Genomic DNA, 15,956 nt, shown 5'->3' on the forward strand with positions numbered 1-15,956 from the left:
GTTTCTTAGTTCCTGTTAGTACACGTGCTGCTGCATTCTGAATTAGCTGGAGAGTTTTTAAGGACTTACTAGAGCTACCTGATAATAGAGAGTTACAGTAATCCAGCCTAGAGGTAACAAAAGCGTGGACCAATTTTTCTGCATCTTTTCGGGTCAGGATAGGCCTAATTTTCGCAATATTACGCAGATGAAAAAATGCAGTCCGTGAGGTTTGTTTTGTGTTATTAATAACTTTCAGAAACACTGTGCAAAAGTCCACCGTCCACTTTCTCCTCCCCTTTCTCCAAATCTCTCTTGTCTCTGTCACACAGTAAGCAGCTTTATCATTGCACTGCTGTGCTAAGGCTTTCTGTTATTTAATTTTGACCAGGGAAATCTGTTGAAGTCCCACATATTTAAATCTCACAAATTATTATCTCCAATAAAAATATTTCCCTCTGCAAATATGTAGGTAGTACACCAGGTAGTACGCCTCTCCATCCACACTGAATCTATTACATATTCTGGAACGTCATGTAAGCAAACCACTGCACCTATCAACAGCGATAAACATACCAGGCAGGATATCAGATGTCCTACGTTTGTACTTTAAAACACAAAACACGTTTTACGATGTGATATTTACTGAAAATGACGTACAATACAGCCAACAGCACACAGGTTGTCAGTGATGGTCATTACCAGAAACTTTCAGCTCCAGTTTGCAGATTGGGTTCAGGTTCACCAATCATATGTTAATGAGTTGAGCAGGGCGGATTCTCATATCAGGCCCAGATGGTGCGGGCTTTAAGAAACCCTGACCCGTGTATAACTACTATTTAGTGTGCCAAAAAAAAGATTTGCATACATAGTATGTTAAATGCAGTAGGCCAGAGACACCAGGATGTCCTACTGCATCCAGTCACATTTCACAGTATACAAGCCTGCATGCTTTTACTGGCTGTTCTTACCCATAGTCCTTTGCGCAGCGGAAGAGCCTCTTCCGAAGAGGCGTCACATAAACTGAGCCACAGACAGATGACAGCTTGACAACTTTTTGACATCTTATTTTGACAGCTGTCAGAAGCCACAATGACGAATGACACAGATGACAGCCCATTCAGGTGACTGGTTACCAGTCAAACTGAGAGAAATAATAGGAAGAGGAATTTAAGTAAACAAAATAATAATCTTAAGGATAACCAACAGCTGAAGGACATAACTATGACAAAGAAATGCTAATTAAATTTTACTGCTGTGAATATAATGTTAGAATCTGCAATGTATGCAGTCATTACTGAAAAGTTAAAACTACATCAGTGGTTTTCAAACTTTATATGCCCAAGGCACACCTAAGGGCAAGCTAAAATCTAAAGGCACCTGTATTTATATCTGTGCACAATAGCTTCTATGACGTGTGTTATCACTCTTATCACGACATAAGACAATAAAAACAAGACAAAAATAAGACAGGTAGCTTTCATGATAGCATCTCCTGACATTTCTCTTTTCTTTCAGTGGTAGGTCGTCTTTGCCGGTGCTTTATTGTAATTTGCGCCGTACAATAAAACAATCCATCGTCCCACTCACGGCTTTCTCCTTTTAAATGTTATCATCCCTCACACTGGTGGCCAATCTGGGCTTTTGATGTGTCACAAACTTAGAATTCCTGCACGTAAACAGCGAGAAAAACCTTTTTTTTTTAAAAATTAAATTACATTTCTAGTTAGCCTCTTTATTAGGAAACGGGTGCACACAACATATTGATACAGTCAATCAACAGGCCCAGTTGAATACTACAAAATAATGATGTGTGGTCATCACAAAATCCAATGGCACACCCGGATTAGCATCACGGCACACCATTTAAGAACCACTGAACTACATTCACTGCAAAGTAGCAACAGCAGAGCTCTCAGGGTTGACCTTCGTCTCCAGCGACCTTAGTGAATGGCTTTTGTTGTGTCACCACGGTAACATCAAGTGATACCATTAAGATCTGCTTTTCTTACTTCAAATTTTGCATAATGGACTCCGACAAATGTACAAGCAAGAGGGTCAAAGTTCAGGGCGCAATGTTAGGATGGGGTAGTATGTCCCAATTGTATGCATACTCCATGTAACAGTGCGTACTTTGTAAGGGCGGCTACAGTGAGTACCAAAAGTAAAAAGAAAAAATATGCCATTTGGAGCACAGTGATATATTCTTTTTTAAGTTTACCTGTTAATGACATTATCTTCCTCACAAATTCAAACAAGACTAAAGCTGTGACCCAAATTCAGACTACTTCAGAATGTAATGGACAAGTGACAAACTAAGTGTACTCAAAAAAGAACCCTTTATTTCTGAGTGTACTGTTGATGCACACTATTTTCCAGAAGTAAGTGTGTGAAGGAAATGGAGGAGCTCCTCACAGCTGCAAAAAGATGGCGGAGAGACAGCTACTGAAATATCCTAGAAACCAAAAAATACCAGTAAACAGTAAATCCTCAGAGACATTTTGTTTTGGCTCAAATAAAGTTTAAAGCTCCAGCAAAAAATCTTAAGATTGACGTACCCACAGCTTAGTATTGATTGGTGAACAGCACAACACTACTGTATGATTTCCTGCGGATAAAATGGTAAAGTGTGTTGATGTCTGGTACACTTACTGCAAAAACAGTACACTATATAGATTTGTATTAAGTCCGTGCACAATTAGTGTGTGTGGTTTGGAATTGGGATGTAAAAAGCAATATCGCATTTTCAGATTGTTTCATCTGAATGAGTTTTAGAAGCCTCCAGAGGTACAATTATACAGTATTTAACAAGGAAAAAGTAAAGAAAGTCTGAAGAATAAACATAATTTTGTGTGGAGGATCCTTTTTTCTATCCATTTAGAAAACAATAATCATTTTGAAACTCGTTGTGGGGGGTTCTGAGCGCTGAATAAAAGTGTCTGTATGAGAACAGGCAATCTACTCAATGGCTGCATGAATGTACATATATGTATGTGCATTCCTGTGTCTGCGACAGAACCCCACAAATGACCCCAGTGATTAATCTGAAGGCTACAGGGAAAGGAAGGATCCCCCTGCTAGCATCCACTTATCTCCTACAGTAACATCCCATTAGGGCTCCACTGAGAATAAAAACACAACAGCCAGCAGTGGCAGCGTTCCCTGACATCAGTGTGTGGCGAGGTGCCTGGTGCCTGATGATACCTCTCCTCTCCCTTGTGTTCTCTGTCAGCGCTCGGACTGCCTGCTGCTAAACAGAGCAGTTTAACAACCCTCCCAGCATCCTTCCCCGCTAAATGATTCAAATGCTTCGGCACTTCAAAGTGGAACCAAATGTTCCATTTCAACAGATCCCTTGAAGGAGACTTTGCCACTAATGACATGGGGAGGTGTGACGGTGGGCTGCGAGGCCCACGAGCGTACCGCACCACGTGGGACGAGGGGAGGGCAGAGCGAGGGGAGGGGAGGCGGGAGAATGCTGTTAAAATCCTAACAATTTAGCAAAACTACTTCGGGATAAAACATTTTGGGCTATTTTGATAGAGCTCACAGTATTTATCAACATAACCTGTTCCAACGTCGGCTGCAATAAGAACAATTCAGAGAGCCTTCAGCAAACCGCTCACAGAAGTTCATTCCAGGCTTAATGAAATTTTAAAGTTCAGCAGCTTATTAGCATACAGCGCTCATATTAGCATATATTACATCTGAACTCAGCCTGTGTAACCGTGGCCCCTCCTTGTTTTCAGAATTTTTAAAGGATGGAGATTTGCATTAAATACCTTTTCGAACACTCGATTTATATGTGAGAATAGAGGAGCTATATAACAGACATATTAAACCACGGACAATGAAGGCTGACAAAATAATGTAGCACAGTATTTTAATGTCTGAATCAGCCTCATCGAGTTTGAAACCCTCATTACAGATTATTAAAAAACAAATCAATGTATTTCATTTATATTTCATCTGGGTTTTGTTTATTCAGCTCGAGTGGAGATGATGAAAATCACCACATTATAATAGCAAATGGGTAAATTCGAGCAATTATCCACTGCATGTGTGCGCTCTGTATTTGGCATGCACTGTATACATTGATGTCGAAGGCATGAATGATTTTATTATCATTGTGCTGCACTCCTGCAGCCTTCTCTGCAGCGGTTCCTGCTCCGCTGCCGCCTTGTCGAGATACATCCCACAGGATGCTCATACAATGCAAACAAGAGGATGTTATGTGTTCCCCTCAGACATCAGCCATCATTATTTATGTTTATTCTTACATGGGCAGATACATGAGCGTAGAATATTCAATGAAGAGACTAGTGCTGCATAGCGTATCGTTTATAGCCTGAAAGCTAATTTGTTACATGTGTCCCTTGGTGGCCTTTTATAAAAGATGCATTTACACTGCACTGTATATGCAATTTACAATAAAAGGTAGATCAAATCCAAAGAAAGCCACCGGATTAACCGTGAATACACGTCTGCTCACTCATGAGAAATGGTTTTATCTTAGATTTAAAATGATCCCAGAAATGATCCATTTTGAGTCATGTAAGGATTTCCACAGTGTCTGTCCAAAGGAGGTTTCACAAAAGGCACTTTGCAGTCCTTTATAGATGCAGCCCGAGTAATTAACTGAGTCACAAAGCCGGAGAGGTTTCACCACTGAGCACCTTAGGAGCCTGCTTATATAGACATTTGTAGATAAGTTCACCTCTGGTAATTTTAATGAAGTTATTAAAACTTAACAGAATTAATTTCTTACCCACATGTTTATATTAAAGCTATTATTCTATCCTCTCTCTTAGACTCGGGATGCTTTGGGAAAGTTTGTGAAGAAAGCCATCGTGCACTACAGGGATGACCTGGATCTGCAGAACCTGATGGATTACATCCAGAAAGAGGTGTTGTGGCCAATTCCACTTAGCTTGAGTGCCTGTGCTTGTGTCCGTAGCTATTCACATCACACACGTCTTCAAATTGATCACAGCTAGTGGTTTATTGAATATGTCTGAGCACTAAACCAGGAAACCGCAACCAGAGACCACAGGGCTGTGTGTTTTACGTTTGTTATCTTGGCCTCGGTGAGGGATTTCCACATGAGAGCCTCCATGTTACATACAGTTCCTGTGCTCTGTGGGTCTCCTCATGTGATATTCCTCTTCCATCTGCACACACTGGCACACTTGCGAGCCTGGGTTTTCCCATGGGAGAAGCCCAGACTGGCAGGATGTACAGTGTAGAGCAGGGCCACGTTTCTAAATATAAACCTGTGCTGTGCTCTCCTCTCCATCTCTCTCTTCGTCTCTCTCTCTCAGTTCAAATGTTGTGGGTGGAACAACTACACAGACTGGTCCTGGAACCTGTACTTTAATTGCACACATGAGAACCCCAGCTCCGAGCGCTGTGCCGTGCCTTACTCCTGCTGCACTCCTGTTCCTGGAGAGGTGCGTGCTTTTCTATGTCGCCTCTTGACTTACACTGTGTGGACAAACTACTATAAAAGCTTAATGGAAAACTAAAGTAACTTCAACTTAAAAACACTGTTTCAAGGAAGACTTGGGTTGATTTCCAGTTAGCAGCACTTGGAAAAGATAAAAGGAGATTTCAGAGTAGTGTCAAGCAACTAATTGCGTTTCAAGGCGCTCTGGGTGATAAATGTGTAGATGTATCAGTCACCAAGGACACAGTGTGCAAAAGTTTCAGATTCTCTAGACCTGCACTTATGAGTTCAACCTTCGCCACTTACATGCAGGAAAGGAATATAACAGCAACAGTTTAAAACTGGGTTACCTGCTAAAACTCGGCTCTCTGAGTAAAGTGAGTGAGACGTTAAGATGCTATAAAAGAGAAGTGGAAATGTGGGTGTGCTGATGTGCAGCGTCTACAGGTGAGGAAAGTAATAACTTCTTAACCAGGGGTGTCTAATATATGGCCTTGGGCAAGAACCGGGCAGCTTAAGGGTACAATCTGACCCACTGGATGACTGTGCACACCTAATATTGACGACTTCGAGGTACCAGGTTTCAGCAGCAAGTTAAACACTAAGTAGCCTACTTCAAGTAAAGTGCCACTTCAGAAGTTGACCAGAGTTGCCTGGGAACCAGATCTTTGTATCTCCACACGCCACCGAGTATGAGTCGAATGATTCATCTGACATTGTGACATAAAACAGTGGTTTCTCGGTTAAAATAAAAAACAATCAATGAGTGCCACAGGGGGGAGTTGATTAGCAAACCCACGCCACATGCAGGACTAAAGCCATTGTCAAGCTGTTGTCAAGTGGTGTGCCGGAACCAATAAGGAGTAAAAATAACAACAGCAAGCACCACAGACAGGATTGACGCCGCTATAAAAGCTGTTTTAAATCAACATGTCTTCTCGATATCGCCTGATGTCATAGTTTGTTTTTGGCTACCCTTAAAATGATGTTAGACTCAGGCCAGTACATTGATCTCTGGTGATTGGTTAAGGAAAATCAAATTTCCCAGCCCCACAGAAATTGGCTAGATTGGAAGTAATGTAAGACCAAAGATAGAAACAGAATGTCACGAGTTATTTCTGTCTGATATCAGGCAATGACCAGAGTACAGTTCTCGGAAAAAACAATGAATACTTACTGAGGTCATATGATGTCAAGATGTCAAACACTGGGCGAAATACTGTGAATCAGCAGCTTCAGTACAAAAGAATCTGTATCAGACTTTTATCTTTAAACATAATTGGTGGAGCCGTGTTGCTATGGCACTGCCAAAACTTTAAACTTGTAAGTGGTTTGCAAGAATAAGTTATCCCCTGCCTTTTTAATAGCTTCCACTCAGCGTAGTGCGGTGAAGCCAGCGTGAGTATACAAGAGTAAAAATGTGTGGGAAAATGCACATGTAATGACAGTGAGAAATAGACTGGCAGAATGTGGAAAAACTGTGACACATCGTTGAAAATGCACTTATTTTTCTTACCACATCTCAAGCTGTTTGTCATCTGTTTTGTAAATGAATGTTCTCAGAATGTGCTTGTACGTCTTTACCCTAAAAGAATGGGAACATTTTGGAGGTGTTGTTATTTATAGCTTATTCTGAAATGGATTTACTGGTCTGGGCCACTTGAGATCATTTTGGGCTCTATGTGGCCCATGAACTAAAATGAGTTTGACACCCCTGTTCTAAACAGATCCGCTTCCTGCAAGTTTAACAGGTTGAGAGCATTATCCTGGTCCCAGACTTCCGAATTGCTGCCCACACTGTCAGATTTGTTCAGAGATTCATACAGGTCTGGCGCTACGCCCATTGACAGCCATTTGCCCCAATTTCAGAGACGATTGACCAACGAAAGCTTGTTACGCTAACATTTGAGACTGGAGACATCGTTTTTTTTACATTGCTAGGTACAGTAGCAACATTTTTCTTTGTTTCATGTAGAAAACAGAAAAATGTAAACTGCTCCTCGCAACCACTACCATAGCGTCTGCGTCAATTGAATTGGCTGGCTATAGGGACAGATGTGTCACTATTGAATGGTTAGGGCAGCCAAATAAATTCCCCTCCCAAGACAACTACCAGAACCTCTATGTAAGGCTAAAGGAATGGGGTAAAAATGAAACTGCAATGCCAGTTTCCTGATTATCAGGCTTAATAAGGGTTACAATAGCAGCTGTTTTTCTCTGTACTGATGTCATGTTTTCAGGTGTTAGAACACTTCATCTCGCACTCACTGCCTGATGGCCACTAATTAGACAAAATGGTACAAAACAAATATTTTTTAAGCTTTAGAATCCAGATTTCTCTGTGTTCTTAACAATGACACTACAAACACTATTTACGTCACTTTGACGTTGGATAAGTACACATACAAGTGTGTCAAAAGTGCAGAAGCTATTCAATTCCTTGCCTGGAGGTGACATCAGCAGGTCTACATCTTCAGGTCTAAATTGCCGCTGATATTACCTTCCTTTGGGTGAAGTTAGTTGTCATGCATAGAACTGGTCTGCCACTTTCTCCCTTATGAAGAGTCTGCAGCTTGCATGAATGATTGCTGTGTGACTGTGAGTGTCTCGGTAAGTCAGGAGCCAGCTCCATGAGGTGATTTGCAACTAAAAAACATTTCAGAATGATAAAATAATCAAGGGAAAAGTCTCTAAAATCAAGCAGCACAACCTGCATCGACAAAGAGTCACTGCAGACAAAAGCTGGAGCTAACCAACTGGGACGTTAACGCTCATATCCAACATATAGAGCGCTGATATGTGGTCTGATATGCAGCCTACAGAAACATGTTGTGCGTGTGCAGGCAGTGTTGACAGTGGTGATTTACCTCTTTCAAAATTTAAACCCTTTTCCATGAAGGTTTTAAGGCATTTCTGTCTACACAGAATCAACACACGCAGCCACCTGCACATGCATAACAAATGAAATGTGTGCAGATAAGGACGCATGCTGGCACACAAGCAGTATATATGTAAATAGTGTTCTCGTGCATGCATGAATACACACATTTGCACTTGCACAAAGACACATCCAAATTGCTTGTCTAACCTCTGTGCAGATACACAGCAACACAGCTTACAAGCCACCAATGACAATTCCTTCTCGTTTGTGTGGAGACAGAAAACTAAAGAGTGCATGTAGATCCATCACACTAATATTGATTATACATCATGCTACACGGAAAACAGATCACAGCAACCTTTTTCTACATGGGTGAACAATCAATTAATTAAACATCAGAGGAGCTGATGCAGTGCTGCAACCTGCTGTTCACAGCCTGTAACTGCATGGCTACTTTAGGGACTGAACAGCCGTCCATGTCACATCAAATGCACGTGGTTGTATCATACTTTTGCTCTTTTCCTTCCTCTTCTTTATTCCAAGTCTTTACAGTTAACAGGCTTCTGCAAAACTCTCCCTTGGCTGTCATAATAGTTAAAAGATTTGTCAATGCAAAATAACACAAAACTTGAAACAGCAGCCTGTGAAAGCGTTCTCTGAAAACTATTTTCAGTGTTTCACGTTTCATCAACAAGACAAAAAGAAAGATTATCTCTCAAACTGTTCCATTTTCTGTCTTTGCCTTTCCCATCTGCCTTACAGACAGTGATCAACACTATGTGTGGTTTTGGGGTTCAAACCCAGAACTACCTAGAGGCAAACAAGTCGATCTACCCGGTAGGCTGTGCGGACAAAGCAGTGATGTGGGTCGAGTCTCATCTGTTGCTGGTGGGCGCTCTCGCACTGGGTCTGGCCTTGCCGCAGGTAACCCCACACATGCACTTACTTTAAGGTATACTTCACCCCAAAAATGATCTTTTGTGAATCAATTATTCACCCAGTGTTAAGCTGATTTGGGGGAAGAAAACTTTGTTTTTCTCGCATGTCTCTGGTGAACGAAGAATCCAAAAAAACAGAAAATTCTTAATAAACTGAAGTCAAATGGATCACATTAAACTAAAGCAAAACTATATCATAACATTCATTTACACACTCACACAACTTGTGTAATATAAACCTTCACCTGCGTACTGCACGAGCCGCGTGAGAGTTCGATAACAGATGTTTTGATATTATTGTGCCGTTGTTAAACACAGTCCTCTTTTACTCCAATTTATCAACAGTTTTTTCCGTTTTTGGATTCTTCACTCACCATTGAGGCATACAAGAAAAACAAAAGTTTTCTTCACAAATTAATCGTAACACTGGGTGAGTAATTAATAAACAAATGCTCTCTGGGGGGATGAAATACAGAAAAATATAGAGAAATGTTGGTTCATCAGTGGTTCTTTGGCATGGGAACTACTGCTGCACTTATTAAACCTCTGTTATGTTCTTTAGAGGTTCTCCACTGGTTCAGCTTAGTTTAGTTAGTTTTAGTTTACTGGGGAAAGAATAAAAACATTAAAACAGCCTACAAACAGTGTAATTCCAGAGGATAACACAGTAAAGCAGTGGCTCTATATCTTTTCACCCCCATGAGCACAGAAATATTTCAGGTTTGAAAAAGTATCAAGTAGCAAAACGTATTGTGTTTCTCAGTAAAGATATAGTAAATGATTCTTCTGAGGCAACATTTCAGAAGAAATCATTAATAATCATTCATATTTTAGGTAATAGTATCATTAAAAAGCACATTGGCTCATCCATAGTATAATAAGGTATGGTTCAAGGCACCCCTAGGCACTATATGGCACCTCTAATGATTCTATACATCACTATTTGACAAAGGCACTGTACAGTTCCTTTAAAAGATGGGTGCCATATAGCACATACTGTAAACGTGTTCCCCTATGATTACAAGCCAAAGAACCTCTTTTGGGTACTGTTTAGCCCCATTTTTGTTTGGAGTGTATTCCTTTAATTCAGGCTGTGCACTAATTGGCAACAGTCATTGGCCATCAGTAACGTCAGACAATTCTGGGCTGAAATGGCTCTAGTCTTGTCTTAAATAAGCTCACACACGCACACGAGTCAATATAAGCATCAACTGGGGGCTCACTGGATTGAGCGTGTAGCGATCAACATATCGACGGACCCGGCTCGCTCAAAGGCAGACTGGCATGGTGCATTTGGACGAGGCTGCGAAATAGTCCGAGCAGCACTTAATCAATCAGAACCCAGCACCTTTCCTGAAGTAACACACGTACAAATATCAAGAGAGCTTCCACCAACTTCCCTGCTCAAGTGGAGATTGTCTCACATAGAATTAGCCTGTTTAAGCACAGATGAAAAAAAAATCTAATAAAAATCTTATTCTAAAAGAAACCAACAGGGTGCAAGGTTAATGTGAGGCTACTGGGATAGAACTGATTTAAAATGGAGGGTTATACCTAGACAGCAATAACTAGGCGCAATGGGACAATGAATTTTTAACTGCACATTATTCATTTATTACTCTAGACCGCAAGCTTGGGTTAATGTGCAACCGCAGTAGAAGTCTGCGTGTGATAATGTAAGATTATGGGCCAAAGAAAGAAGCATAGTAACGATTCCCCTCCTAATCACTGAGCACCACTGCACAACACACCTCAAATCCCACAGCATTAAGTGCTGTTAATAAGTCAAGTCAATATGTTAGATTTGCCACGAAATCTAATTACTGTAGTACTTATCAAAAGCTGCCTCTAAATAATTAGTACGCTTACTTATCAAGATGATTCAGCTACTGTCACAATGCATTCTGCCACAGCGTGCAGCTTTGCCACCGGATCTTTAGCCTGATCTCACTTGCTCTCGTATCTGGCTGATTGGGTCCCCAAAGATCCTGCTAAGAGGGAAGCGTGTGAATTACCCATGAGTCCTGTCAGAACAATTGCACCAGTATTCCAGTTGCTTTGATGTGCAGGAAATCTGATGATGAAGTTCTCTTTTTTGTCTTGCACACCCTAACTAAACACCATTTCTGGATTTGTCGGCTTAACAAACCACTGTTAAATCAAACTGTTAATTATTGAAAAGCTCTGTTAAAAGCTGTGTTTGCAACTGAAAATGTGCGTCCTCCCTGTGAGGAACACTTTGTCATCAGCTCTATAGGAAGTGATATGTATAAGTGTTAGAATCCACGTAAAATGGGTGTACAGTAATTTCAAGTGACACAATCCAAACAGTCTTATCTCATTTTGAACATTTCCTCCCTGCGCCAAATGAGCTTGGGGGACCTTGAGACGCTCGGCGCAGGCTGTAAAGTTACAGGGAATCTGCTCTGTAATCTAAAGTGGCTGCTACTGTCCTCTAGATTGCAGGCATCGTGCTGTCCCAGATCCTGATCTCTCAGATCCAAGATGAGATTATTTCAGTGTTGTGAGAGCGGGCCAACGCAGGAGGAGAGGAGGAAAGAAAAGAACTTACAGTGCTCCATTTGGCTCGTCTGACATGTGCAAGGACATCTTTTTTTACCACTACTGTATCACTGCGACATTTGAGTACATATTCTTCCTGTGCTGCTGCTAACAGGCATCAAAGTGTGGTACACACGGAGTCATCACATGCAAAATGCAAAGTGTATATTTATTGGTTTTGAACATGGTTTTTGTATTGATCATTGACATGAGGATTTTATTTCTGAAAAGTATTTATATTTAAATGTGAAGTTTGCTAATAAAATCTAAGAGAAGAAATTTACATTGCTCTGCAGTATATTGATTATGAGGTATCAGTTTTGTCAGCTAAAATAATCAGCTAACATGTGATTTAAAGCTGTTTACCGTGCAAATTGATCCTTCCTTAGCCCCTCCATCCTGACCCCCCCCCGTAGTTACTGTTGCTAGGTCAGACAAGCTCGACAAAATGAAACATGGTGACACCAGTTCCACTTAGCTGGATGCAATAGTGTTTATTAGATCGTTTTTGAGCGTCAGGCAAGAAACCTTCAAGAGGCGACAGCAAGGATTACAGTATGTGATCGACGGATGTATTCACGATGTTAACTTTTATTTGAGGAATAAAAATGCGTATTGAGGCTTCCAGTCTCAACGTAAAAGGGAGAAGTAGAGACTAAGGATGAAAAGACGATCGGTCAATATTGCTCCTGCGCTGCCAGATACATATCCCAATGATCCCCTCCTGGGGATTAGTAAAGTACTCTACATATTTTTTTACTGACTAATGACTACAGACCATGGTGCTGAGTTATCGTTATTCTCTCTTTACTGTAGAAAGTTACATTAGTTACTTCAGGGCTGCATTTGGCCATGCAAAGATAACGTAAGCAAAGGAAACATTAGCGTTGATCTTTTCTAGCTAACAACAATTCATGTGATCTTAAATATTTGTCAGCAACTACCTCATCTGTCCTTTTCCAAATCTCTTTAACGTTAAGGAGGAAGCAAACCTGGCTGAAGTTGGTGTTCTGACATTATGCTAACTCCTCTTGTAGAATTAAAAGACTCAAAACACAGGATTGGACGTCCAATTTGTAGTGTCTGACCAACAAGCAACATCAGTTGACACACCTGCTGCTTTCCAATACACATTAAAAGGTATTTCCTGTCACTTAAGCTACTGTTTTCCTGTTATTCAGACAACCAGCTTTGAGAACAATTGCTTCTCTTCACATAACCAAATTTGGCCAGAATCATGCCAGATCCTTTGGCTCCAGTCACGTACGGATAATGAGTTTATGTCAGGTCACGTACATCAAATATTCACACAATAAGAGTTTATGCCAGGTCATCTACACTATATTAGCTAGCTAAAGTATACATAAAGAGGTATACTAACATTAGCTAACTTGTGTTTTATGGTGAATAAGGACTACTGTGACGGTGGGAATGTGAGGTGCTGTGTCATTCCTGCTGTGGATTACAGCTAACGCCATTCAAAGGCTACTGGGGTCGGGATGTGTGGACAGTTAAGTCATCCACAACCAGAAACTATGGATTACCAGAACCATCCGGAAACACAAACAATTATAAAGCAGCAGCCAAAAATGTAAGAAGACACAAAATAGGATTAAATTATAGTGCACAAGTTAAAGGAGCTGATGGAATCACATTTGACTGGAGTTGTACTGTGTATAATTCCATGTGCCGAATAAATGATATATTGATTGACTTAAAATGTGACTCTATATATAATGTAGTGTGTCATGAAAATTCTACAGCCCCCCAGTCACATCTTTTAACCATCTTCACAATTTGTTTTTCTTTTCAACATAGGCGACGCTAGCATGTCGCATAGTAAGGTCTAACAGGAAAGGGCTTAGGAAGGATCAACTGGCAACCTGTGTTTACTATTAGCTCATAATCTTGAGAAATGTGCAAATGTGTTTACATAAAAGCTTAAAAGGTCTGCAGTAGAAAAGGCTGAGCTCTTCATTGACAAGAAAGCTGTACAAAAAGTTTCAGATGTCTTGAAAACAAAGGAATCTCCTCAAGCCAAACACCGGCACATCAGATTATGGCTTCTCTTGATGTTTTTTGCATGGGAACTGCTCTGCGCACCTTGCAACCCGTCTAGGTGTGAAGAGCCAGGGCTGTCTGCATCAGACGATCCGTCAGAGGGGAGTTCGGCCTCATGGCATCGCGCTCCACCAGAAGACATCTGCAGGAATTCAGCGCAACACAGAACAGTTCAGAGATATGAACACAGATTTAGAGAAACAAGCTGAGAGGCTAGCCTGATCAATAATGAAAGGATAACACGGTGTACGGACAGGGGATGTTGGTTACATAATGGGAGCGTAGAGCTTGTGTTCTATATGGACATGGAGAAACAGCAACTAAAGAACACTTGAGTGGACAGCAGCCCCAGCAGCAACTACACTGTATCATGATGAAATCCAGTGCTTGAAATAGTGTAAGATCTCTCTTTTTCTCTTATAATCTCTCAGCAGACTTTCACATAAAAACAAGAGATGGCAAGGACGCACAGCACTGAAGCTGCTGAAGCTGAAATCGATTGCTAGTGTGCATTACCTTCCCAGTTTCTGGTGGTGCTTATTCTCTGATTTCATGGCTGCATGAATGAACAGTTGACTGAAGAGATCCCTCTGTGAACAACAGTGGACAGACCCATTAGTAAACACAACCCTGCTCCAACTCTGTACATAGAGTCTTTCTAGCCTTTTGTGCTTTGCTGTATGTATGTATACTCTTGCACCTTGGGGAACAGTTTTCTGAACACAAAGAACATAAAATGCATGAAGTCCATCAGCATCCATCACAGATTCATTATTCATACGTTGGTGCGCTGTGCTCCACATTCTCACACTATGTGGTGTGTTTATGGACTGAAAGGCTTTGGCTCTTATGCAGAGTGTTCTTCACCTCTGGCCTAGTTCACAACAACAGGGATTCCGGTTTGACTCCAGAAAACACATTACAGTATAATCAATGATACCCAAAGAGAAAAAAGTGAAGCCTCAAGGCTGAATGCTTTTCAACTGTGCATAAGAGAACTGCACTTCAGTCTGGTCTTGACTTTTTTCTTGTTTGCTTTAAGTTTACCACAGTCTCAGAACCTTACCTGTGCATCACTGCCACCTATATCCACTATACTGTAGCGTAAAGGTTGCAGCAGCTCCACAGTTCGGTTGTAGTTGCCTTTGTCGTACTCCATCATGGCCTGGCACATTGGTATACCTATAGTCTCTGCCAGCTGATGTTGCGTATTGTCCCCTGGCTCTCTGCAAGGGAAAGGAGTGGTTTATAACTACAGAAAAAAACATTTATTGGTACAGCTGGAAGGTTCAGAAGCTAGTACTAGAGGAGGAATGTTTTTTGGGGTGATTTTTTTTAAGAATGGCAAGCATATGATGTTTGTTATATTTAGTAATTTTCATCTGTATACCACTCACCTAACTTTTTCACCAATGAGGAAAAGAAACGAAGCAAAAGATTTATTCAATTCATGAGAGCCAATTATTTAACACTTTTTGAGTGTAGTTTTTGCTAGAAAAAAACAGGGAGCAATTTAACTTAACAGAACCTTTACAAACGGATTTTCAAACATTAAAAGGACTCAGAAGATAAAAGTTATTTTCACACAACTATGCTCGTGTCACTTTTATAATGGAAACTCTAAAATTCAACGAAATGAAAGCTGTGAATGATGCTAACCAACACATGTAATATCCTTAATTAAATCAGAATTAGCGCCTTGCGATTGTATACCTCCAACCAATAAAGTTGCAGTTACAGTTTACATCCATGTCTGTGAAAACTATGGGTCTCATTCATGAAAAGTGAGTAAATCTGTGTGTAGATTTGCACATAAAAGCCTATTCTACTAAAAACCTACTCCGGATTCAGGAACGCCGCGGGAAACTCAGATTTGATCGTAAACACGTGTGTATGATCATGAATGCCATTCCATCGTAAAGTGACAGCGCGCTCCCGGTAATCAGCAATTAGCATAAATCCCCGCCCATGAATATCCAATGACCACCATATAAGGAGGTGTAGGTGCATCCAGTCGACCTGTCAGTCATGGCGCAAAGAAAGAAAGAGAGAGAAAGAAAAAATTATTTTTTTCCGAAGCGGAGATCGA

General features: G+C 40.8%; 2 protein-coding genes across 2 annotated transcripts in view; one reads left to right on the forward strand and one right to left on the reverse strand.

Annotated features, from left to right (window-relative positions):
- tspan33b (tetraspanin 33b) overlaps positions 1-12,086 on the forward strand; it is a 24,807-nt gene extending 12,721 nt beyond the window's left edge. Inside the window, exons 5-8 of the mRNA XM_050073467.1 lie at positions 4,791-4,886; positions 5,301-5,429; positions 9,069-9,230; positions 11,704-12,086. Coding sequence (XP_049929424.1) covers positions 4,791-4,886; positions 5,301-5,429; positions 9,069-9,230; positions 11,704-11,772 — 456 coding nt within the window. The 3' untranslated portion in view covers positions 11,773-12,086. The remainder of the gene's footprint in view (positions 1-4,790; positions 4,887-5,300; positions 5,430-9,068; positions 9,231-11,703) is intronic.
- Positions 11,962-15,956, reverse strand: part of ttc38 (tetratricopeptide repeat domain 38) — a 21,174-nt gene continuing 17,179 nt past the window's right edge. Inside the window, exons 12-14 of the mRNA XM_050073311.1 lie at positions 14,934-15,093; positions 14,384-14,457; positions 11,962-14,009 (exon numbers count right to left, since the gene is read on the reverse strand). Coding sequence (XP_049929268.1) covers positions 13,922-14,009; positions 14,384-14,457; positions 14,934-15,093 — 322 coding nt within the window. The 3' untranslated portion in view covers positions 11,962-13,921. The remainder of the gene's footprint in view (positions 14,010-14,383; positions 14,458-14,933; positions 15,094-15,956) is intronic.

The sequence above is a fragment of the Epinephelus moara genome, chromosome 20, assembly GCF_006386435.1.
Source record: "Epinephelus moara isolate mb chromosome 20, YSFRI_EMoa_1.0, whole genome shotgun sequence".
Taxonomy (NCBI): domain Eukaryota; kingdom Metazoa; phylum Chordata; class Actinopteri; order Perciformes; family Serranidae; genus Epinephelus; species Epinephelus moara.